Source organism: Bos javanicus, chromosome 14, assembly GCF_032452875.1.
Source record: "Bos javanicus breed banteng chromosome 14, ARS-OSU_banteng_1.0, whole genome shotgun sequence".
Taxonomy (NCBI): domain Eukaryota; kingdom Metazoa; phylum Chordata; class Mammalia; order Artiodactyla; family Bovidae; genus Bos; species Bos javanicus.
This window is the reverse complement of record NC_083881.1, coordinates 62,250,890-62,276,385: the sequence shown is the minus strand read 5'-3', so window position 1 is coordinate 62,276,385 and position 25,496 is coordinate 62,250,890. Positions and strand designations below refer to the sequence as shown.

Below are 25,496 nucleotides of genomic sequence, written 5' to 3'. Positions count from 1 at the left end.
ATTTTCAGGTTTAAAGCGACTCTAATCAAAATCCCAGTGGGACTGTTTTTAAGTTGAAACATTAATCTGCAAGACTAAATGAGCAGAATCTTTTAGGAATACTTTAAAAGAAAAGTTATGAGATTTAGCCTACTAATTATCAAAACATAAGAGACTGTAATAATGAAAATAGTTTGTTACAGCATGAAATTTGTCACACAGGTTAAAGAAAAAGCCCTGAAATAGGTGTTAGTATACTTGAATCCTTAGTATATAATAAAGAAGATATCAGAAGTCAAGGGAGAAGGAAGGATTACTTAAGGAGAATTGGAAAAACTTCCCAATTGTGGTAGAAAAGACATGTTCATATATTGTTAGGTGGTGCTACAAATTGTTATTGTATTTCTGGAAAGAAATCTACAAGTAAGTATGATGGCCTTTAAAATGTTATTGTTCAGTCGCCTAGTCATGTCTGACTCTTTGCAATCCCATGGACTGCAGCAGGCCAGGCCTCCCTGTCCCTCACCACCTCCTGGAGTTTGCCTAAGTTCATGTCCATTGCATTGGTGATACCATCCAGCCATCTCAGCCTCTGTCACCCTCTTCTCCTTCTAACTTCAATCTTTCCCAGCATCAGGGTCTTTTCCAATGAGTCAGCTCTTTGCATCAATTGACCCAAGTATTGGAGCTTCAGCTTCAGCATCAGTCCTTCCAAAGAGTATTCAGAGTTGATTTCCTTTAGGATGGACTGGTTTGATCTTGCTGTCCAAGGAACCCTCAAGAGTCTTCTCCAGCACTGCAGTTCGAAAGCATAAATTCTTCAGCGCTTAGCCGAGAGATTGAGGGCAGGAGGAGAAAGGAACGACAGAAGATGAGATGAGATGAGACAGATGGCATCACCGACTTGATGCACATGAGTTTGGGTGAACTCCGGGAGTTGGTGATGAACAGGGAGGCCTGGTATGCTGCAATTCATGGGGTTGCAAAGAGTCGGACACAACTGAGCGACTGAACTGAACTGAAATGCAGAAATGCAGAAAATAGTCTAGAAGGAAATATCAATACAATATGAAAGGTGTTTTGAGACTGAATGATTTTATTTTTTTAATTCTCTGTAATAATCATACATGACATTAATTAAAATTACTAGAAATTTAAAGACATGAAACAACAGAAATGTAATTACACAAAGCATTTTGTTGCACTTGAAAAGTACTTTCATATATACTATTTCATTGCATTTTAACAAAACCCTGTTAAGATGTATAGTTGAAGAAACTGAGGCTCAGAGAAATTAAATAACTTGACAAGGTCAATATGGAAATAAGCTAAGAAGCCAGGATAAGTCAATCAATGTGAGCAGAATGGCTGTAACAGTCTAAACCCTGAGAAAATAAGATCAATGACAAGGTTTCTGCACTTGAGGAGCTTAGAGAGACAAGTACAATATATGTTACTACTACTACTACTATTACTACTACTATGTCGCTTCAGTCGTGTCCGACTCTGTGCGACCCCATGGACGGCAGCCCACCAGGCTCCGCCATCCTGTGGAACCTAAATAGGGACAAGCTCAGGTTTCAAAGATATATGTAGAAGAAAGAGTGGTTAGTTTTCCTTAATTGGGTCAGGAAAGTTTCACATGGCAACTTGTGAGAAGGTAATCAAGAGCTGGGGAAAAAACGTGGGTAGTAAAGATGGAAAGAGTGTTGCCGACAGAGAGAGACAAGATTTAGTTACTGAATGTGGCTAAAAAAATAAAGAAGCAATCTAAAATGACTCCCAGATTTCAAATTTGGATGATTGGATAGAAGATAGATTTGCTCAATGACATAGAGAAGACAGGAAGAACATAATTTGGGAGAAAATGATGAGTTTGATTTCCTGAAATACTAGGCTTGAGATATCTGTGGAGCCTTCCAGGAGGAAATATCTAAACATGCACTTGAATATATGGGTTTGGACCTCAGGAAAGAATGACCGGGCTAAAGGTAAAGTTTTAGCTTTTATAAGCACCTACGTGGCAGCTGATCCCATGGGAATAAATAAGATCAACCAGGAGGCCATGTAGAGGGAAGCAGAGAGGCTAAGGTGCGAACTCAGGAGTACTTTGGTGCATAAAGATGCTCAGAGGCTGAGGAGGAACACTAAGAGAGCTAGGAGGAAAACATAGACTTAAATCCAAGGAAGAAATGACTTCTTATTTTAATCACCAGGATATTTGTGTCACCATAAGCATCTCCAAGGGAAAGAAAACTAAATGAACACCAGCTAGGAATACAAATAGAACTAGAAGAACTTCACTCCTTACTTCATCTCTGCTGATGAGCTCATTGGAAAAAGTGAGTCCAGGCATGAGTCCTCTTTTCTTTAGCCAGAATATAGCAGCAAAAGATCCCGAGAAGAAAATTCCTTCTACAGCGGCAAAGGCCACCACCCTTTCCCCTAGGGGAGAAAAAAATAGCTTCACTTTCTGAAATATTAATATATACTGCAGACATGTTCAAGCTTACCTATGGATAATATATGTTTTTACATATATATTTTTTTAACAACCATATCACAACTGTTTTGCCAAGAAATAAAATCAACAAGGTCATTGATTTTAAAATCAACAAGACAGCCAAGTCTTCGGTGGAGAAAACTTGCTACTTTAACCTACTAGAGCAGAAAAGCACCTCTACTTCAGGTGCTATGTCCAACACTGGACTCCTGCAGGTCTTGAAATCTGGAGCGCCTTCCACACTCAAAAAAAGAAAAAAGAAAAGGTGATTCATCTGTGCTACACATGCCTGTGGGTATGGGTGCGGGTACATGTTTTTGAATGCAGTATGTATATACATGTATGTTTGCATACTATGCTCTGTTGACCCCTTTGAAACAAAAATAACTCTTTAGACTAGTGAACTGCTTGTTTTAGGATGGAGCTTTATCATTTATTTACATAGATTACTATATTTTCATCTTACTGTTAATAAGAATGGATAGTTAAAATTGAGACATTTTTAATCAACATAAATGTGATGTCATGTGAACATTTATCTGTAAAGGAACAAGACTATAATTTTATACATCTGTGATTAAGAGGAACATTGTCCTTTTAACTATTCTATGCATTCACATGAATGCTACAGAATGAAAATCATAACAGAAATAATTACAGAAGGCTATTCTTTTTGGAGAGGATTATAGGATGATACGGGGTAAATGTTACAAATTTTCTTTTCTTTTCTTTTTTTACAAATTTTCAAGAATAGATGTGAACCACAAAGAGACTTTCAAAATGCTTCTTATAAAAGCTATAATGAATTGCAAAGGCATCATGATTTGTCTTAGAGATAGGGAAGTACTATGTATTTTTAATATACAGCTAACCTCTATGATGCAATGCATTAAGATTGTGTAACTCATACTTTTTTTGATGTTTGAAATGTAATTTCATCATATATATTAAAGTTGAATCTGTATATTTAATGTTTTAAAGTTCTTTAAAGATATTTTTAAAGTAAGCAGTATATGACACTTTTTTAAAAACTAAGCAGATTGCCATGGGATGACTGCTGCCCTCCTGCATTTTCTCTCTTTCTAGGTTACTTCTCTGGTGGTGTCATGAAAACATGCTTCCTGCGAGGCACACCATCATTTTCCATCATTTTCTAGACACGCTAATCTTTTCATTCCATATTGAACACTCATGTTTCCCTTTGTTTTTCTCTAAAGCCAGTTTCTCACCATGTGCCTCTCAATCAATTTTGAGATAATTCAGTTTAGTTCAGTCTCTCAGTTGTGTCCGACTCTGCGACCCCATGAATTGCAGCCTGCCAGGCCTCCCTGTCCATCACCAACTCCCGGAGTTCACTCAGACGCATGTCCATCGAGTTGGTGATGCCATCCAGCCATCTCATCCTCTGTTGTCCCTTTCTCCTCCTGCCCCCAATCCCTCCCAGCATCAGAGTCTTTTCCAATGAGTCAACTCTTCACATGAGATAATTAGCTGGGTATAAAATGCAGATCACTCTCTGGTGAGAACCAGGAATCTGCAGAATTTTTCCAAAATTCTCCAGGTGATTTTTATGCACATTGAAAACTACTGCTTTTCTCATCATCAAAATGAACTGAAGGCAATGCCACATATATGTTTCTTCCCTGATATACTACGTACTTGTCCACATCTTACACTGAATCACTGGTTCTCAATGTGTTAGCCAGGAATCCCTGGAGATCCACAGATCAGGAGGTCTGTGAGGTGAAAACAATTTTCATAGTGATACTAAGGCATTATTTATCATTATTACTATCATTCTCTCATTAATATAGAGTGGTGTTTTTCCAGAGGCTACATGACATATCACAACAATCCGAAAAACCTGGTAAAATACTCCTCCCTTTTGTAACTACGTATCTGAAGGGGGCTAGATTTTCTTCATATAATTCAACCAAAACAACAGTCTGCAAGAAATTGAATGCAGAAGCAGATATAATCCAGCCATCCTCCTATAAAGCAGACATTAAAAAGATTTGCAAAAATAAAAAAACTAGGTTATTCTCACTGATTTTTTTTAAATACAGTGTTTCTTTGCATAAATATACATTATTTATTTTAAAATATAATGGGTTGTTACTGCTAATTTAATATCCATTAATTAGTAAATATTTTGAAAGTTTCTTGGTTTTAATTTCTAATATGTAAGTGTCTGCAGCCTACCAGGCTCCTCTGTCCATGGGATTTTCCAGGCAAGAGTACTGGAGTGGGGTGCCATTGCCTTCTCCGCAATAGATACAACCATATAAATAAAAGCAGTTTGGAGTCCTCAATAATTTTTAAGAATGCAAAGGAGTACAAACTGAAAATTTTTAGGTCTCCTTCTGCGCATAATGAATAAAACCAGAAAGTAAAGACAATCAATTATGAAATAGATAAGAATAAGAAAGGTACTTAGGGCTACTTATATTAAATATCTGAATTTTTTAATTAAATGTAATAAATATTTATTGAGCAACTACTGTTTATGAGACAATGTTAATTCTTTCCTTAAAAAAATGTTATTGGATCTCAATTAATCCTACAGGGTGTTTTCATTTAACTTATTTGAAAAATAAGCCTGTTATTGCAAACTGTTCTTGCCTTGAGTGTACTAATCTATATACTTGTTCCCTGAAAAATATTAGGACTCTGACTTGCTTTATTTTAGGGAAAAAAATAAACATTACTCAAAGTATATAGTCTTGCTCTAATATTCTTGTCCAAGTCTATGTGACTGACTCTTTGATTCTTTTTTTAATTAATTAATCTATTTTAATTGGAGAATAATTACTTTACAATATTGTGATGGTTTTTGCCATACATCCACATAAATTGGCCACAGGTGTACATGTGTCCCTCCCGCCTCCCTCCCCACCCTATCCCTCTGGGTTGTCCCAGATATTCATCTTTACCTGAAATTATGCACTGACCTTTTACTCTTTCAACTTTTAATTTAATAAACAGAATATATAACAGCTTTAGATTATTTTTTCACCAGCTTCCAATTAATTCTTAGGAATAGTGATATTACACCATGTAAAATATAACCTAAGCAAATTTGATCAAATATAAATTAAAGTTACATACCAAAAGTAGATTTTCTATCTGCTATCCACCGCAAGGCCCAATCTGCTTTTTTCTTAACATATGGCATTGTTTCAATTGCATTAAATAAAAATTCTCTGTAAAAACAGAATTAATGGCAAAGTTATTCACTTGGGTTTTTTTTGTTTGTTTGTTTTCATTTTTGGCTGCACCATGAGACCTGTAGGATCTTAGTTCCCCAACCAGGGATCAAAACCTGAGCCCACAGCAATGAAAGTTCCAAGTCTTAACCACTGGTCCACCAGGAAATTCCCAATTCACTTGTTTTTAATCCTACTATATTTGATTCTATGAAAATTATGGTATGCATAGAATCTGGAGTTTCTCTGTATCTTGGCAAGTCCATAAACTATAGAAGTCAAAATAAAACTCAAATTAGTGGTTTGAATCTGGTCTGATACAAACTGACTAAATTAGAATATTTAATTTCTAAACAATGTGTTGATGAACAGTTTTTTAAGTTATAATTTCCAAAAATTTATTGGTCCTATGCAAGTTTTTTTTTTTAACCCAACACATTACTGAGTAATAGAAAATAGTGTATTCCTAAACTTCCATATTTGAATAATCTTTCCCTATATTTAGTTTCCTAATATTAACATAACCAAGTGATAGATAGAGCTTTGTAAATAAAATCTCAGCAGTAATACCTTTTCTTGGGATCTCTGATGTAAGTGTCTATTAGCAAACTGTACATCTCTGAGTGAACATTCTCGATGAGAATTTGAAAGCCATAGAAACAGCGAGCCTCTGGAACCTGTACTTCCTGACTAAAGCGCTCCACCTAAAAAAACAAGGGAAATAAATACATCCGATTCTATGGGCTCTCATTAAACACTGCAAATCAGAACCTGAACATAAGAATTATCACATAAGAATCACCTGTGATGCCACAAACAGGTCAGAAAGACCTTATGAATTATTCTAAGTGGTACTGTTTAATCCATCAACCCTCCACAATTAGTTGCATACTGTATTCTTAAGCAATTAAATAAATTGACCTGTTAGTTGGAAATACTACCTATAAAGCCAAATAAATTTTAGAATATCTACCAAAAATAATTATTTTGCTTTGTAGAATTGACCTTAAGTAGATCTACTGAAGCCTCTACCAGTTGACAGCGAAAGTTTGCATCTTCCCATTCTTTTTAGTAAGAAAGCATGCCTTCTAACCAACCATAATACAGTGGGGAGCCAGACCCAGTGTTCTATTAAAGAGCTCTGGAAAGGTTATTAAGGTGCAGATGCTTTATTAGGATTACTATCTAAGAGTAAACACAAACTCATGCTTATGCCTTGTAAGCAGTCTTCATTGGTACAAAATGCTTGGTTTGATGATATTTGTGGGGGGTGGGGTCAAATATAAATGAAAACTTGCCTTTGACACTTCATCAGAAAAAAATTTTTCAAGAGTTAAGCTTCATCTAGTTCATATCTTAGACTTTTTTCAGGTTCAGTCTGATTATCTTACTGCCATCACTGTCATTTAACTGCTGAATGAGAACAAAAGTAGAACCAAAAATCTCACCAAATTTTCATTCACAATTCCATCACTGGCTGCAAAAAAGGCTAAGATGTGAGAGATAAAATACTTCTCTTCCGATTTAAGCTTGTTCCAGTGAGGAAGATCCTTTGATAAATCAACCTGAAATAAAAAGATTTTCAAAAAATTTAACTTCTTCTCAAAGTATAGAAAACTGACTTCTGTCCCAATGTTAAGTGGGACATCTTTGCAGTAAAATCTGAAAAATGAAAAAAGTCATCATTCTTGCTAAGACTGAGTATTTGTGCCCCCTCAAAATCCATATTGAAACTTAATCCTCAATGTGATGATATCTGGAGGTGGGGCCTTTAGGAAGTGATTTATTGTTATTGCGTAGTCACTAAGTCATGTCCAATTCTTTGTGACCCCATGGACTGTAGCCCACCAAGCTCCTCTGTCCATGGTATTTTCCAGGCAAGAAAACTGGAGTGGGTTGCCATTTTGTTCTCCAGGGGATCTTCCTGACCCAGGGATTGAACCCACATCTCCTACATTGGCAAACAGATTCTTTACTGCTGAACCACCAGGAAACCCTGAGAAGTGATTAGATCACCCTCATGAATGGGATTAGTGCCCTTATACAAGAGACCTCAGAGAACTCCTTTGCCCCTTCTGCCATGTGTGGACATAGTACGAAGACAGCTGTCTATGAACCAGGCAGCAAGCCCTCATCAGATACCAAAACTGTAGGCACTTGATCTTAGGATCTCCAGCCTCCAGAACTGTGAGTAATAAATTTCTGCTGTTTGAAAGCCACTCACTCTATGATATTATTATATCATCAGCTCAAACTAAGACAATTACAAAGGAACACAACAAAATCAAAACATTATGAAGAATTCTATCTTTTAGCTAATTGAGAAGCTGGCCAGGATGTCCTTTCAAAACATTAACCTAATCTATTCTCACCACAAAAAAGAAATGGTAACTATGTGATGGGATACAGGTGTTAGCTAACACTATGCTGGTAATCATTTTGCAATACATGTGTATTAAAGCAATATGTTGTATACTTTATAATTACACAATTTTATATGTCAATTATAGCAATAAAGTTGGGAGAAAAACTGCAATCTGGAAGAAATGAAGGAAGGGGCAAAATAGAAAGAGAGAGTAGAAACTGATCAAGAAGGAACTGAGGTGAATATACTAATGATTTTCAGCAGCCAGGGCTTTAACATTTTATATAATACTTACCATTGTGTTAGATAACTAGACACCTGTTAAGCAGTTGTACTTGCTACTTTACTGCTAGTTAATCTACTTTTATACCCAGAAGTAATGTCAGACAGGTAATAATCTGGGTTTTAAAACAATTTATAGGTACAGCTTTCTCTGAGAGTAGAAATATTTTGAAAAGTGTTTCTTGGAACTAGTCCTTGGAATTAATAGTAATGTACTCTAGAGTTTAGTAGAATCTACAATTTTAAAATTGTCTCTAAATGTACCTTGTAGATTTTGTCTCTGGAAAATCTCTTACAAATGTTTCATAATAATCTCACAAACATTTGAAATGTGTTTTGTCAACAAAGGTCTGTCTGTCAAGGCTATGGTTTTTCCAGTAGTCACGTATGGATGTGAGCGCAGAAGATACTTTTGAACTGTGGTGTTAGAGAAGACTCTTGAGGGTCCTTTGGACTGCAAGGAGATCCAACCAGTCCATTCTAAAGGAGATCAGTCCTGGGTGTTCATTGGAAGGACTGATGTGGAAGCTGAAACTCCAATACTTTGGCCACCTGATGTGAAGAGCTGATTCATTGGAAAAGACCCTGATGCTGGGAAAGATTGAGGGCAGGAGGAGAAGGGAATGACAGAGGATGAGATGGTTGGATGGCATCACCGATTCAATGGACATGAGTTTGGGTAAACTCCGGGAGTTGGTGATGGACAGGGAGGCCTGGCGTGCTGCAGTTCATGGGGTCGCAAAGAGTCTGACACGACTGAGCGACTGAACTGAACTAAACTGTCTTTTGCTCTTTATTTATTTATTCTAAAAAGCCCTAATCTCTTTGACCCTTCCAAAAAAGACTAAAGTTTCATCTCTTCAATCATTTGTGTTCTTTTCCAAAATCCTTTCCCATTACTTTATGTTTTAAATGTTTACTGAACACCCACTACATGACAGACACTGTGCTAAATGTCGGGGATACAACGGAGAAGAGAGGAAATATTTGCATACGTCTTTTAAAATATGCAAGCTAAAAGTCAGGTCCTATTCTATAATGTTAAGAGTTCACTCAGGTTAAACTGACATCTTCCTGGTTTTTGTGTATTATACTCCTAACACTAAATTTTAATATTACAATATGCTCACTCTTAAATATTAAACTTATCTACATTATTTTCCATTCCTAAAAGGTAAATGTTTTTGCCCAGCTTTGTTCATTTGAATAAATTCCCAATTTCACAATCTGAAGATTGATTGCAAACTATTGGTAACAGAATTTCCTAAGTAGCTTTAAAAAAAAAACAAACAAACACCAGAACTTTGTCTTCTGAATCAAGTCTTCAATGACCAGTCATATTTAATAATAAAGGTAAATCACTGGTAAAGCAATGAAATCTAAAGATGATTAAACTGTAACTTACATAATTTGTTTAAATGAATAATATATGGAACTAAAAATGTGTTTGACTTCCCAGTTAATTATGTATTTGAATCTTCCTATCAGCTGTCTGTAAAAAATGTGCATGCATGCGTGTGTGCTAAGTCGCTCAGTCATGTCTGACTCTTTGCAACCCCGTGGACTGTGGCCCACCAGGTCCTCTGTCCATGGGATTTTCCGGGCAAGAATACTGGAGTGGGTTGTCATTTTCTCCTCCAAGGGATCTTCCCAACCCAGGAATCAAATCCACATTTCCTGCCTTGACAGTTGGATTCTTCACCACTGAGCCACCTGGGAAGCATAAAATATGTACCAAGCTGTACATTTTAATTTTTAAAAAGTAGTATTTTTAAGTCATAGTGCAACACATAGTACAGGTCTTAAAAGATGCAAGAAATGTCTTGATGAAATGTAATTACACAAGTATCACAAGTACCTTTTTAACATGATGACTGAAAAAGCCACCTGTGTAACCTATTTGTTCTCTTAATGACATCTAACAAAAAGCTTTCTAAAAATCACGGTTAGGGACAGTCAGGTGTGCCTACCACTATGGCTCGATATGAAAATACTGGGTTTTTGGTTTAGTTTTTTTTTTTTTTTGCTCTACATGCTAACTACAATATAACAAAAATGTTAATAATGTTAACAGATATAAAATAACAAAAATGGGTGGGGGGATAAAATTAGTGTAACAGAAGGTTCAAAAATTGGTACCTTCTGATATCTAGTATAAATCTCCTCCATTCTGTATAAACTAGTAGCTTGCATTTATTTGGTTCTCACTACACGCCAACTACCATTCTACACATCTAATGAATCCACACAACCACCCAACGAACTAGGTACTATTAGCCCAGTTTACTGACGAGGATACAGAGCGGCTTCCCAGAGCAACTTCCCCAGTGGCACAGCTAGTACGTGGTAGACCCGGGATTTGTACCTCAGCTGGCTCCAGCACCTGCATTCTTAACAGTGTGTATAAAGAGCCAATCTCAACAACAACAAAAAAAGTTCTGATCGATAGATATCAATAGATGGATAGATCCAAATATATCTACACAAATAGTTATATCTATGTGCAGTATACAGGCGAATATCACACCCAGAGAACAGAGTGATACACAGGTATCATCCATCATATTCAAATACGAAGATAAGGATTATTTGCAGACTATGGAGCAACTGCTTGCATGACCAACTGTCTTTACCAAACAGCGAGCATTTTCTAACTTGCTGGGTTCAATTCATTTCCTAGGCAGAAATTGCCACACTAAGAGAAAACATTCCACAGCTGTCCTGTCTGCTCGGGCAGTTGTGCCAGGTTTGATGTGGCTGAGGGCAGAGCCAGACAGGGTGGAGCATGGTGAGTTCCGGCCAGTAGTTCAGAAGTTGAGTACATTGCCCGGGCAAATTCCTTGTGTGGCAGCTCTTTCAGCACCATCAGCTATAGCTGCAAATTTATTTATTTATTCGTTTATTCCACTGACTGGAAGTAAAAACTAGTCTTATTTGGTCACAGCAAACCAAAAGTCTGTTCAAAAATGGAAAATGGGACTTGCCTGGTGGTACAGTGCATGAGAATGTGCCTGCCAGTGCAGGGGACAAGGGTTCGATCCCAGGTCTGGGAAGATCCCACATGCTGCGGGGCAACTAAGCCAGGGCAGCGCAGCTACTAAGCCCACGTGCTGCAACTACTGATGCCCACATGCCTAGAGCTTGTGCTCCAGAACAAGAGAAGCCACCACAATGAGTAGCCTGTGCGCCGCAGCAAAGAGTAGCCCCTGCTGACCTCAACCAGAGAAAGCTTGTGTGTAGCCACAAAGATTCAGCTCAACCAAAAATAAAAAATGCCAAAAAAAAAAAAAATAAGGCAAAATGTTCGAAAACACATTAGAGGTAAAAATCTGGCAGACTGAGATGACGTTTTTGCGGAAGAAAACATGTTTATAGGTAGAAGTCTAAACACAAAACATTGGAGAACCCTGTATTCAGTCTCAGGAATTTCAAACATTATCATATACAACTGATCTTATCCAGGGTACCTCACAATGTAAGTCCTGTGATATAAAATGTGAACACTACCCTAGAGAACATGTTTGCTGATGATGGCGATGCTACTTACCTCTTCTGCTGTCCAGAAGGATGCCTGTGCCTTTTTATACATTTTCCAAATGTCAGGGTACTGGATTGGAAAGATGACAAATCGACGAGAACTCTTTCTCAGGAGCGGCTCTTCATCTGACTTTGCTTCATTTTCATTGGTATCTGAAGACAACCTCTTTGAAAAATAAAGTACAAACACCCATTTTATGTAGAGATTCCCCTTTACTCACATCTAACACACGTCTGGGAGAGTTAGGGAGACAGCACAGTTGGGAGCCTGTCTCCCCAGCTCGAATCCTTACTGTGATCTGGTAGGTGGTCAATGGTGTTGGCTTAAGTGCGTGGCTATAGGAAGTTCCTTAACTTCTCTGAGTCTCAGTTTCCTCATCAGTAAAATAACACCTACCTTAGAGATTAATTTTGATGATAAAAATGCTTTAAACAGAGCCTGGTGCATAATAATCATTCAAAATATTATTGCCGTTATTGTTACTCTGAGGATAAGCATAAAAAACTAGACCCATAAATGTCATGGGGGCAAATTTCTAAAGTTGTGGACAAAATGTCCCTTCAGTGCCTCTCACCGAGACAGAATGCTGGCATGAATAGGCTACTATTACAAGCTGCTTTTTAATTTTAAAGTTTTCTTGTCTAATCTTAACTGAAATATTATCATACTCATCTGAAAACTCTTTACCAACAACTTAGCAGTCTTTGTCTGAGCCTTCCCATGTACCAATTGGTTTTTGCTATTTACATGTTAATATTCCTTTACAGCATATGGTCTTACAGGGACTGTCTCAAAGCTTTGTGGGATAAAGAAACACATACCTAAAATGCATACTGCTTGGAAAGAGGATGGCACTCTAAAGGGGGAAAATGTCATATACATACATACATACATATATATGTATGTGTATATATATATATATACACATACATTTCATGGCTGAAATCACCATCTGCAGTGATTTTGGAGCCTGAAAAAATAAAGTCATATGTCTGACTGGAGACCAGTTTTTTGTATATTGTGGTATTTCCAGAGTACTATGTCAAGTAAACATTAGTTTCCCTGGTGGCTCAGCAGTAAAAAATCCACCTGCAATGCAGGAGCTGCAGGAGGCAGTTTCAGCCCCTGGGTCAGGAAGATCCCCTGTAGGAGGGCATGGCCATGCACTCCAGTATTCTTGCCTGGAGAATCCCATGGACAGAGGACCCCATGGGCTACAGTCCATAGGGTCACAAACAGTCAGACACAACTGAAGCAACTTAGCACCCGTGCACAAGTAAGTGAATGGACTGTTAATCTCTCTTTAGCCTGTGCTCTGATTTTGGGATACCTTTAGATTTTAAAAAATTTAACATAAGACCATAATGTATCAGTGAAATAATCTAAAACCATTCAAATCAAGCCTCCTCTGAGTACCCTCACAAAACCCTCCCCTCAGCACACCAAAGGCCTTGATTACATGCCTAAGAAAGCATATAGATCACTGCAATTTAATTCTCTGTCTACAGTTTCCTCTAGACTCTGCTTCTTAACAGTAAAAATCAGTGGTCGCTTCGGCAGCACATATACTAAAATTGGAACGATACAGAGAAGATTAGCATGGCCCCTGCGCAAGGATGACACGCAAATTCGTGAAGCGTTCCATATTTTTAATTAAATCCTATTGGAAATGTAGAAATTATTAAAGGAAATTTATGCCAACCAAAAAAAAAAAAAAAACAGGAAAAACCAGATTTATACTTGTGGAATCCTTAGAGCTTAGCATACAGTTTGGTATTTACTCAATATTTATTCCACAAATATTTAGGTAAATTTCTAAAATGGAAGTGGTCAAGTTTTTTGTTTATTTGTGCTGCCATTGAGGGCTTTGCTCAAAACTGTAACTTGTACTCAACTTCTAGAATCCAGATTACCGGGAGAAGTATCAGTAACCTCAGATATGCAGATGACACCACCCTTACGGCAGAAAGTGAAGAACTAAAGAGGAGCTTGATGAAAGTGAAAGAGGGGAGTGAAAAAGTTGGCTTAAAGCTCAACATTCAGAAAACTAAGATCATGGCATCTGGTCCCATCATTTCATGGGAAATAGATGGGGAAACAGTGGCTGACTTTATTTTTTCAGGCTCCAAAATCACTGCAGATGGTGATTGCAGCCATGAAATTAAAAGACACTTACTCCTTGGAAGGAAAGTTATGACCAACCTAGACAACATATTAAAAAGCAGAGACATTACTTTGCCAACAAAGGTCTGTCTGGTCAAGACTATGGTTTTTCCATATGGATGTGAGAGTTGAACTATAAAGAAAGCTGAGCACTGAAAAATTGACTGTGGTGTTGGAGAAGACTCTTGAGAGTCCCTTGGACTGCAAGGAGATCCAACCAGTCCATCCTAAAGGAGATCAGTCCTGAGTGTTCATTGGAAGGACTGATGTTGAGGCTAAAACTCCAATACTTTGGCCACCTGATGCGAAGAGCTGACTCATTTGAAAAGACCCTGATGCTGGGAAAGATTGAGGACAGGAGGAGAAGGGGACGACAGAGGATGAGATGGTTGGATGGCATCACCGACTCAATGGACATGAGCTTGGGTAAACTCTGGGAGTTGGTGACGGACAGAGAGGCCTGGAGTGCTGCGGTCCATGGGGTTGCAAAGAGTCAGACACAACTGAGCTACTGAACTGAACTGAGGACTTTGCAATCTCAAAAAAGCTGTAAGATTCTGAGACACTGCAGTTCCAGGCTCTAGAACAGGAGGACACATAAGAGCTCGTCCTCTAGGTCTGGCACTGAGGCTGCTTTTGAACTGACACCACACAGATGCTTTATACACATTTATTCTGCTTCATCTGTACAACAAGTTAGTCAAATAGTTATAGTATTCCAATTTTACAGATGGGAAAACTAAATCTTGAAGTAGGTAAATAACATACCCAGGATTCCACAACTGGTAACTGGCAGAAATAAGATTAGAACTGAGATAGGTCGGAATTCCAAGCCTTGCCTTACACTACATCTCTGTATGTGTGGATGGCAGCTAGATTAGGGCCAGTGTGACATGAAAGTGTTAGTCCTTCAGTTGTGTCCGACTCTTTGCAACCCCATGTTCTGTATGTATCCCACCAGGCTCCTCTGTCCCTGGAATTCTCCACGCAAGTATACTGGAGGGGGTAGTCGTTCCCTTCTCCAGGGGGTCTTCCTGACCCAGGGATCGAACTCAGGTCTCCTGCACTGCAGGCAGATTCTTCACCATTTAAAAACCTGAATTCAAAACAGTAAGATAAACTAAAGTTAAAAAGAGTGCATGCATGCTCACTCAGTTGTATCCATCTCTTTGTGACCCCATGGACTGCTGCCCACCAGGCTCCTCCATCCATGGGATTTTCCAGGCAAGAATATTGGAGTGGGTTGCCATTTCTTCCTTCAGGGGATCTTCCCCACCTAGGGATTGAACCTGTGTCTCCTGCATTTTCTGCATTGGCAGGTGGACTCTTTACCACTGAGCCACCCAGGAAGCCCCTAAAAAGTGTATACACTACAATTAACCCTTGTGCAACACAGGTTTGAAACACATTGGTCCACTTATCTGTGGATTTTTTTCCAATAACAACAATACTATTCCATCTGCAATTGATTGAATCAGTGGATGCAGAACAGTAGATATAGAATGCCAACTGAAAAGTTATATCAGGATTTTCAACTGCCAAGAGTCAGTGTTCCTAACACCCCTGCTATTCAAGGACCAATTGTACTGTCTCCTGCTAAACAAAGTTAATTTAACAAATGGTACTGATGTAACTAAACCAGTCAATCTTAAAGGAAATCAACCCTGAATATCCATTGGAAGGACTGATGCTGAAGTGCCAATACTTTGGCCACCTGATGCGAAGAGCCGACTCATTGGAAAAGACTCTGATGCTGGCAAAGATAGAGGGCAGGAAGAGAAGGGGATGACAGAGGACGAGATGGTTGGATGGCATCATCGACTCAATGGACATGAGTTTGAGCAAACTCCTGGAGGTGGTGAAGGACACAGAAGCCTGGCGTGCTGCAATCCATGGGGTTGCAAAGAGTCAGACACGACTGAGCGACTGATCTGATCTGATCTGATCTGATGTAACTAGTGAAATGACAGGAGGAGGACATCATCAAATATGACTTTAGGAAAAAGTAAAAATAAAGATGAGTTCATTAGAAATAAAGTTGAAAGAACCAAAGTGATGTGAAGCTGGTGAAAACCAGCCAAACTGATAAGGCTTAAAGCAGTGGTTTTTAACTGGTGCAAATTTCAAAATAGAGTAAAACTTTCTCAGAATGCATTCGCCTTCCCCTTCACCAGATTAAAATCACCATGTATAATGAGATCATGAAGTATGTTGTTGAGGAGGATGTGTTTCACAGGTGAATAATAAGACAGTAAAGATGAGATTAAAAATCAACGTTTTGGAAACTGCTACCTCTACATCAGAACATGAAGTAAACCAAATGACCATATTTCAGTCCACAGTGTTCATTATAGTACAAAATCGTGTTCACTTACAGTAAGCACTTAATATTATTATGCATGCTTTCAGGCAAGTCATTTAATCTGATCATCATCACCTGTAAATTAAAGACTAACATTTGTCCTACTTGTTTAAAAGGAATGTTATAAGGATCAGAGGAGCTAATATAAATAAAAGTGCTTTGCATACTCTCAAGTGTTATGAACTTTTTAAATTGTTATTGTGTTACTATTAATTGTTGGGATGTTTCTGGCCTTAGAAAGGTGGTCTTCTATAATTCATGAAGTAATTAGAAAATTGCTGGAAAGGCTTTAAAAGTGAAATATTCAAATCCCAATTTAAAACGTTGAGATCTGCAGTCAACAAATACTGCAAACTTATCTTGGCCCACTTTGTTCTTCCTTGAGTTCTTGTAGACTGCACTTGCTTTTATCACCACTATGCAGCATTTTGATATGGTTTTGCATTTTTCTTTTTGTTATGTATTTTGTCCCAGGGGTACAGATCTATATGCAGAGCTAGAATTCTTTACTTTCACTCTATTTGCTGTGTGCACCATACTGACAATTGGGAATGACAGCAATAAGCAGCAACCCTTTGGCACCAAGCACCCTTGCTCTGAATGGAGTTTGAAAATGCTGATAATTGATCAACATCTGGATCTGCAAAAACTGCTGACGACAACTATCTTTAAACAATTTTCAAATGAAAGTCACATTTGAATACATATATTCTTCCTGTTCCATCATGGTAATATGTGGATTGTTAAGAAGCTGAGTTAGGAGGCTATTGGGAAAGATCCTGCCTTGTGAAGTGAGGAGCTTTAACGAACACAGGTCTTTGAACTGGGCTACAGATGATAATACTGCTTATTTTCCTGATGATAAAAATCCACACACATTTTAAAATACCGTCAAGAGGATCATATATCCCCAAATTCTAGGCTCTCCAGGGCATTCTCTGTGGATGTGGGCTAAGAACTCATATTTTAGAAGTAAAGAACAATATGAGAAAAGTCACGATGGCATGGGCCATTTTTAAGAACTGGAAAACTTTCTAAATCTGGACTTATGGTATGTGGGGGACAATGGAAGAAAATAAAACCAGAAAGAAGGCAGTAAACACTTCACAATTTTTCCAAGTGTGCTCTGAAGAACTGTGTGGTCTCTCTAATGTCAGAAAGTGCTCAGCACCTGGAGAATAACTGAATAAATCAGACAAAAACTCTTGCTTCTCACATTACATGTTTAACAAGAATTTAATATGAATAAACACCCCCACCAACCCAAGTCATTAATAACAGTAAGAAGTTACAAACACAAAAGCTTTTAAAAATCAATTTGATCAATAAAGAAGATAAGGGGTTCAGTTTCAAGACATCAAGAAGAAAGCTGAAAATATAACACTATGGTAGGTAGAGCACTCTCTCCACTCCTCTCTCAGGGCGTGAAGATCCTATTGCTGCTGCTAAGTCGCTTCAGTCGTGTCCGACTCTGTGCGACCCCATAGATGGTAGCCCACCAGGCTCCTCTGTCCCTGGGATTCTCCAGGCAAGAACACTGGAGTGGGTTGCCATTTCCTTCTCCATTGCGTGAAAGTGAAAAATGAAACTGAAGTCGCTCAGTCACATCCAACTCATAGCAACCCCATGGACTGCAGCATACCAGGCTCCTCCATCTACGGGATTTTCTAGGCAAGAATACTGGAGTGGCTTGCCATTGCCTTCTCCAGAAGATTCTATTAGTAGTTGCCAAGAGGATGGATGTGATTATTCAGGGAGAAGATACAAAGCAGCAGCACAGCTGAGAACACAGACCAGGGAATGCAGGTCTCTTGACAGAAAGAGAAAGGGCAGGTGGAGAAAGAGGTAGCTGGGATTAAAAGTGACAGAAATAGACATAAAGCAAAGGCAGCGGTGACCTAACTTGGCTAAAGCAAACGATCGAGATGAAGAGGAATTCCCTAAAGTATCCACTTTGTGGGTATCAATGGGACTGAGGCATGAGGAATTTTCTGGGTCAAAGGTTTTCAAACATCTCGGGGAGCTAGGAGGCTCAGACTTCAACTCTTCCCACTTGCCCCCACCCCCAGGTGCTGGCATTCATTGTGGAGCACAGTTTAAAATCATTCCTATGGAGAGTCATGGAAAGTTCCTGAGTAGGAATTAATATAAACAGGGGTACCATGAGAAAGAGAAATTGAATATCCATGTGTAGGCTGAATTAGAAAAGAGAAAATCCTAGGTTTTGGTAGCATCGATAGTGTCCATTTCAGAGGTGGAAATGACAGCCTGAATTAAGATGTAGCAGTTAACATGAAAAAGCTGCTTTGCCAGTCCGAGGAGCTGGGCAGTTTGGTGCGGGAATTAAGACTCTTTGAGGAGTATTTTTGAGGGACGTGACATGGAGGCATAGGTTTATTGATGGACTAATTTGGCAGTGGTAAACAGGATTGGACAGCTGGTAAGACTGAAAGTAGACAGACAACTAATTTGTTGTAACTGCACAAATGCTGAAGTGAGGAAAACGTGAAACAGTTTCTCATAGGCATTCCTTGGTAACTCTCCATTGTCTTTTTCAGAATGGTGCTTCCTGATTCTGGACACCTGGTCCCAAGAAGTGCCAGGACATGTGAGGGCAGCCATCTGGGTTAAGACTCCCCAGCTGGCATTCACCCTGCACTGATCTAGACTGGCATTCTACACAGCCCCTTCCTCCCATCCACCTCCAATTACACTACTTTGATTTGCTTGCCTTCACCTCTCCTTCTCCTCGGGTGTGGTAGAATGTTCGGATGCCGTCAGAGTTATACACTATTCGTAGGTGTTTTCACTTTCATTTTCCTATTCCCACCAAACCTGACAAAACAGGTGGACTACTGGCCCAGGAGTGAGAACTTGCTTTTAAACCTGGATCTTGGTTTTAAACTTGAGTTGTGTGGTCCTGGGTATATCATTTCGAAAACAGGGACTATCAGTTAGATTAAAGATAGTTAATTTGGGGAAACTATCAAAATTTTGGACCCCCTTTCTCTAGATATTCACAACTGCACATATGACACCTACAAACTTCAGGAGATTCATAAACCCCCTTCAAGCTCATCTATAAACTCAAGACAGTGTTCTTAAAATATATGTACCATGATCCAGTGGTTAAGACTGTGCTTCCACTGCAGGGGACACATATTTGACCCCTGGTAGTAGTTTTACATGCTGCTTGGCATACCCTAAACAAAACTGTGTACCAGGATCATCTGAAGTGCTTGTTAAAAATGCAGTCCCAAACCCATCCCAAGAGACTTTGATTCACTATATGTGGGGCGTAGACCCAGATATTTACATTTTTCACAACGTTTTCCAGGTGATTCTGATGCAGGTGGCCCAAGCTGCACCAATATATCTATAGAAATAAAGTACTTAAGCCATCCTTGCATCTCAAGTTAAAAACTGTGAAACAGGTGCTCACTGAACTTCATTCTAGATCTAAAGTTCTGCCTCTGTCTTTGTGGGTGTGTACCAAGATAGGCATAACAAATAAAAATTAACTTCCAGGTCTTAAGTCTGAACTGTTGGAGCTACCACCACAAACAAAAATATCTGAATTGTTCCATTAGAGTAGGAAAATGTTTGTTTCAAAAGAGGAAGAGAAAGTTTGAGGGCTATTTACAATTTGTTAGTTACTAAATGTTTACAGAGTCAAAGTAAAATCCCAAATCTGGAATCTACAACTTTCTGAAGAAATGTAAGAATCTCTGTGAATCTGAGAGCTGAATCTCTGTGAGCTGAAACTCTATTAAAAATAATCTTTATTTTTAATCCATTTTGAGTTTATTTTTGTGTATGGTGTTAGAAAGTGTTCTAGTTTCATTCTTTTACAAGTGGTTGACCAGTTTTCCCAGCACCACTTGTTAAAGAGATTGTCTTTAATCCATTATATATTCTTGCCTCCTTTGTCAAAGATAAGGTGTCCATAGGTGTGTGGATTTATCTCTGGGCTTTCTATTTTGTTCCATTGATCTATATTTCTGTCTTTGTGCCAATACCATACTGTCTTGATGACTGTGGCTTTGTAGTAGAGCCTGAAGTCAGGCAGGCTGGAATGCAAACTAGTACAGCCACTATGGAAAACAGTGTGGAGATTCCTTAAAAAACTGGAAACAGAACTGCCTTATGACCCAGCAATCCCACTGCTGGACATACACACTGAGGAAACCAGAACTGAAAGAGACAAGTGAACCCCAATGTTCATCGCAGCACTGTTTATAATAGCCAGGACATGGAAGCAACCTAGATGCCCATCAGCAGATGAATGGATAAGAAAGCAGTGGTACATATACACAATGGAGTATTACTCAGCCATTAAAAAGAATACATTTGAATCAGTTCTAATGAGGTGGATGAAACTGGAGCCTATTATACAGAGTGAAGTAAGGCAGAAAGAAAAACATCAATACAGTATACTAACGCATATATATGGAATTTAGAAAGATGGTAACAATAACCCTGTATACAAGACAGCAAAAGAGACACTGATGTATAGAACAGTCTTTTGGACTCTGTGGGAGAGTGAGAGGGTGGGAAGATTTGGGAGAATGGCATTGAAACATGTATAATATCATGTAAGAAACGAGTCGCCAGTCCAGGTTCAATGCACGATATGGGATGCTTGGGGCTGGTGCACTGGGATGACCCAGAGGGATGGTATGGGGAGGGAGGTGGGAGGAGGGTTCAGGATGGGGAACACGTGTATACCTGTGGCGGATTCATGTTGATATATGGCAAAACCAATACAATATTGTAAAGTTAAAAAATAAAATAAATAATCAAAGATACCACACACAGCAACAGGTTTAGAAATATTTACAAAATAACAGGCTAAGAAAATTATAGCACAACAATTTTAACTACCCTACAGTCTAATGAATCCCAGTGTGTTGACTGTTGTTATGTACCTCTACTAATATAGACGGAGAAGGCAATGGCACCCCACTCCAGTACTCTTGCCTGGAAAATCCCATGGACAGAGGAGCCTGGTAGGCTGCAGTCCATGGGGTCACTAGGAGTGGGACACGACTGAGCGACTTCACTTTCATTTTTCACTTTCATGCATTGGAGAAGGAAATGGCAACCCACTCCAGTGTTCTTGCCTGGAGAATCCCAGGGACAGAGGAGCCTGGTGGGCTGCTGTCTATGGGGTTGCACAGAGTCCGACACGACTGAAGCGACTTAGCAGCAGCAGCAACTAATATAGAAGGGCTTCCCTAGAGGCTCTGACGGTAAAGAATCTGCCCGCAATGCAGGAGACCCAGGTTCCATCCCTGGTCCATCACCCAAGGAAGATCCCTTGGAGAAGGGAATGGCTACCCACTCCAGTGTTCTTGTTTGGAGAATCCCATGGACAGAGGAGCCTGGTGAGCTACAGACAGCCCATGGGGTCGCAAAGAGGCAGACACGACTGAGCGACTAACACTTTCACTAATATAGAAGCCAAGAAGACGAACACGTTAAGGTAGGTTTTATTAAGCACCCACAACTTCCGTGGCACTTTGCATAAAGCACTAAATTCTTTGTGAAGCAAGCATCATTTCCACTGTAGAAATGAAGAAAGTGGTACCCCCCAAAGATTCACAGCTCGTTTAGCGGGGTCTGAGTAAAACTGGTCTGCTAACCTTATCGTTGCCATTGTTAGGAGGATTTCCTGAAGTCTTTCTACTGATCAGCTAACCCCATCCACTTGTGTCAGTTTCTACACGCATCCTTCCAAGTCCTATTAACCATCCCAGAGATGGAATGCATTTCTCCAGTAGGGCTACCAGTCCTCGGCCCTAGCCTCAACCTCCCCTGCCAGGGCTCCAGAACAGGGAAGGATGGAAGAGGGTGCGCCTTGCCCGGATCTGAAGTCTCAGAGCACTGCCCTCGGGTCGCCCCAGAGCAGTGGAGCAGAAACCCGGCTCCTTCCTCACCCCTCCGAGGGGACGGCCTTCAGAGCGCTCGAAAAGACGAAACCAGGCTGCAGCGAGAGCTCGAGGCCAGGCCTACCCCGGGTCTCAGGAGGCAACGAGTAAAATCTACTACAGAGATCCTGCACTTCGCAGGTCCCCCCCGCAGCTTGCAACCCAGAGGCCCGGCGTGACCGCGGGGCGGGAGAGGAAGCGACAGGGCTGTTTACCTCCTCTGGCTGGGGCCTGGCCGCTTCCGGCCTTTCCGGGTCTCCCATCGCGCAGACTCCGCCAGAGCTACCGGAGCAGAGGGAACCGACAGCCTCGGGCCACTCCAACTGGGACAGAACCAGGTGGCCGGCGGGTGCTCTGAGTAGGCCCCGCCCCCTGGCGCAGGGCCCGCTCCTACTCCGGCCGGTCCCGCCCCGCTCCTCGGCGCTGGCCGATCCCGGCTTTCTCGCCTGCCCATTGAGGACCTGGCCCGGCTCGGGCCTGGCCCCGCCTCCCCACCCACACTGGGACGCGCCCACTCCGACTGCCCCGCCCCACCTCTCTGCGCCGGCCCCACCTCCCGCCGCAGCCAGAGTAACATAGTCTCGCCAAAATTCGCCCAGCGCCACTGCGCGGGCACCGCCTTCCGCCTTCTCAGTGAAGGTCTCTTCTTTGAGCCTGCCAAACTCCGCCCACTGAACCTCGGGCCCCGCCTCCTCCACTAGGTCCCGCCTCTCCAGCCGGCCCCGCCTCTCCTCCCGGCTCGCTGCCTTTGGCTCCTCCCGCGTCGCTGTCTTCTAGCCTCTGAGTGCGGGAGGTGCCCGGACCTCCTATGATCGAAAGTGTCCAGCTAGTTCTGGCCGTGCGTCAGGAACACGGTATATGTCGCGTTAACTCGGCCTAAATTAAAAGACGCTTGCTCCTTGGAAGAAAAGTTATGACCAATCTAGACAGCATATTAAAAAGCAGAGACATTACTCTGCCCGTCTAGTCAAAGCTATGGTTTTTCCAGTAGTCATATATGGATGTGAGAGTTGGACTATAAAGAAAGCTGAGAGCTGAAGAATTGATGCTTTTGAACTGTGGTGTTGGAGGATACTCGAGAGTTCCTTGGACTGCAAGGAGATCAAACCAGTCCATCCTAAAGGAAATCAGTCCTGAATATTCATTGAAAGGACTGCTGCTGATGCTGAAAACTCCAATACTTTCGCCACCTGATGTGAAGAACTGACTCATTGGAAAAGACCCTGATGCTGGGAAAGATTGAAGGCAGGAGGAGAAGGGGACCACAGAGGATGAGAGGGTTGGATGGCATCACCGACTCGATGGACATGAGGTTGAGCAAGCTCCAGGAGTTGGTGAAGGACAGGGAAGCCTGACGTGCTGCAGTCCATGGGGTCGCAAAAAGTCGGACACTACTGAGCGACTGAACTGAACTGAACTGAACTCGGCCTATCCTGAGAGGATGCGGGGTGGTGGTCGGACCGCACACTGGAAGAGCTAAAGAGGAGAGAGCGCTCTTCGAGTGTGGAGCGGTGGCAGAGGGAAGCCACGCTCTGGGTGGGAAAAGGGGACGTCCCTGTGACACCGCGAGAGAGGAGAGAAGGCTGCCCAGCTTTTCTCCGAAGCTCCTGAGAAGCAGAGGTCGGGGAAAAGTGTGCTGGACGAGGCGGGGGGCGTGCGGAGGAGGAGGGGGAGAATAACGGAAGAGGGCGTGACACTTGCCGAGCTCTTAGCAAGTGCCAGGCGCCGCGCTCGCTGTAAGCCGGGCCGCAGGGTCCCGGGACGCCTCTGCGCCCTGCACAGCGAAGCCCCCTCCCTCGGCCGGCCCACCAGGAGCCCGGGCTTGGGATGAACGACTGAGGTTACCCAGCCCGAAGTAGAAGGCGCCCGGGCTCCCCGCGAAACGCTCTTTTCCAGGCCCAGAGTCGAGGAGCGGACAGAGAGACAGACGCTGGGCTGCCCATGGGCCTGTTTCTCAGGGGAACTGTCTACAGGTAAGTGCCCACAGAAAGAAAAAATAGTGGGGTCTAAAAACCAAAACTGAGGCGAAAGAGATTTGCTTAAGTCGTCTGAAGCTGAAATGTCGAGGGAACCCTTGTCAGGCCTTGACAACAGGCACCTGCTTTGTGATTAGTTGAGGGAACTGTGGTTCAGACAGGATAGATAACTGAGCTTTGAAAATGATGAAGGTTTATTCTCAATCCTGCCCTAGAGTGGGGGATGAGCAATATCCATTCTTACTTAGACAACTACTAGGGGCCACGTGCTGAGTAAAATTAATTCCCACAGGTTAACTTTAAATAATAGTTAAATAAGTTCCTTGAGGAAACTGAGTCTTGAAGAAGCTAGAAAATTTATCACAGGCCATGTGGAAAATAAACTAAGAGCAAAGATTCTACCATTTAAGTCATCAGACAGTATGTCTCCTATTTATCAAGCTTCTTATGTGTATTGAACGTACAAAAGTGAATGAGTCTAGTGAAAAAGAATGTGGATTCTGGAGCCATATCATCTGGGCATGAATTCTAGCTCCCTTATTTATTAGCTGTGCTGCCTTGAACAAGTTACTTAGCCTCTCTGAGACTCAGTATCCTCAGTTCCTTCCGCATAAGACTGTTGCATGGATTTACTAATATATTACATGTAAAGAACCTACTGGGGCAGAAAATTACAATGGTAGCTTTCAAGTACACTACTCATCAGAGTATCCTAGAGGTCATAGAACAGAAAGGCTCAACTGAGTCGCTTTATTAAATTAATTGAAAACATACATTAAGGGGAAAGAGATGGAGTAGCTAACCTATGTAAGATGGGATTCAGAAAGGGAAGGAAGTGGAAGGATCATTCAAGTTAATCATTCATACTCATATATCTTGTCTTTGCTGCATCAGCCTTCCCAGCTGGTGGAATAATTACAAAGGCCAGAGTTGAGGATGGGCATGGGGAATCTCCGCAGTAGAGCCAACATACCTTTGCTCTTTTGGAGGGATGCAGAAGCTAGTAGGCCTGGTGGTATTTTGGGGATCTCAGTTGTCAGTTTTCTGGATACAGCCAGCCTGGGGTCTAGTGCTGTTGATCAGCATATGGTTAACTTCCTCCACCTGGTTGGGATTTTAATGTCTGCAGAATAACTACAGGGTTTGTGGTAAAGAACCTGGCTGCCAGTGCAGGAGAAATAAGAGATGTGTT

At 41.0% G+C, this 25,496-nt stretch overlaps 1 protein-coding gene and 1 non-coding gene across 6 annotated transcripts in view; one reads left to right on the top strand and one right to left on the bottom strand.

Moving 5' to 3' along the window:
• RRM2B (ribonucleotide reductase regulatory TP53 inducible subunit M2B) overlaps window positions 1-22,949 on the bottom strand; it is a 37,651-nt gene extending 14,702 nt beyond the window's left edge. For 4 of the 5 annotated variants that reach the window (XM_061439250.1, XM_061439252.1, XM_061439249.1 and 1 more), the window contains exons 1-6: window positions 22,544-22,619; window positions 11,883-12,038; window positions 7,137-7,253; window positions 6,259-6,392; window positions 5,591-5,685; window positions 2,291-2,424 (exon numbers count right to left, since the gene is read on the bottom strand). In XM_061439250.1, coding sequence (XP_061295234.1) covers window positions 2,291-2,424; window positions 5,591-5,685; window positions 6,259-6,392; window positions 7,137-7,253; window positions 11,883-12,038; window positions 22,544-22,591 — 684 coding nt within the window. In that variant the 5' untranslated portion in view covers window positions 22,592-22,619. Of the gene's footprint in view, window positions 1-2,290; window positions 2,425-5,590; window positions 5,686-6,258; window positions 6,393-7,136; window positions 7,254-11,882; window positions 12,039-22,543; window positions 22,620-22,881 lie in introns of those variants that run through there. The other variant, XM_061439253.1, reaches the window with a different exon arrangement.
• Window positions 13,418-13,524, top strand: LOC133260843 (U6 spliceosomal RNA). The gene has a single exon (XR_009740984.1). It is a non-coding gene; the product is annotated as a U6 spliceosomal RNA (small nuclear RNA).
• Window positions 22,950-25,496: the final 2,547 nt, after the last annotated feature.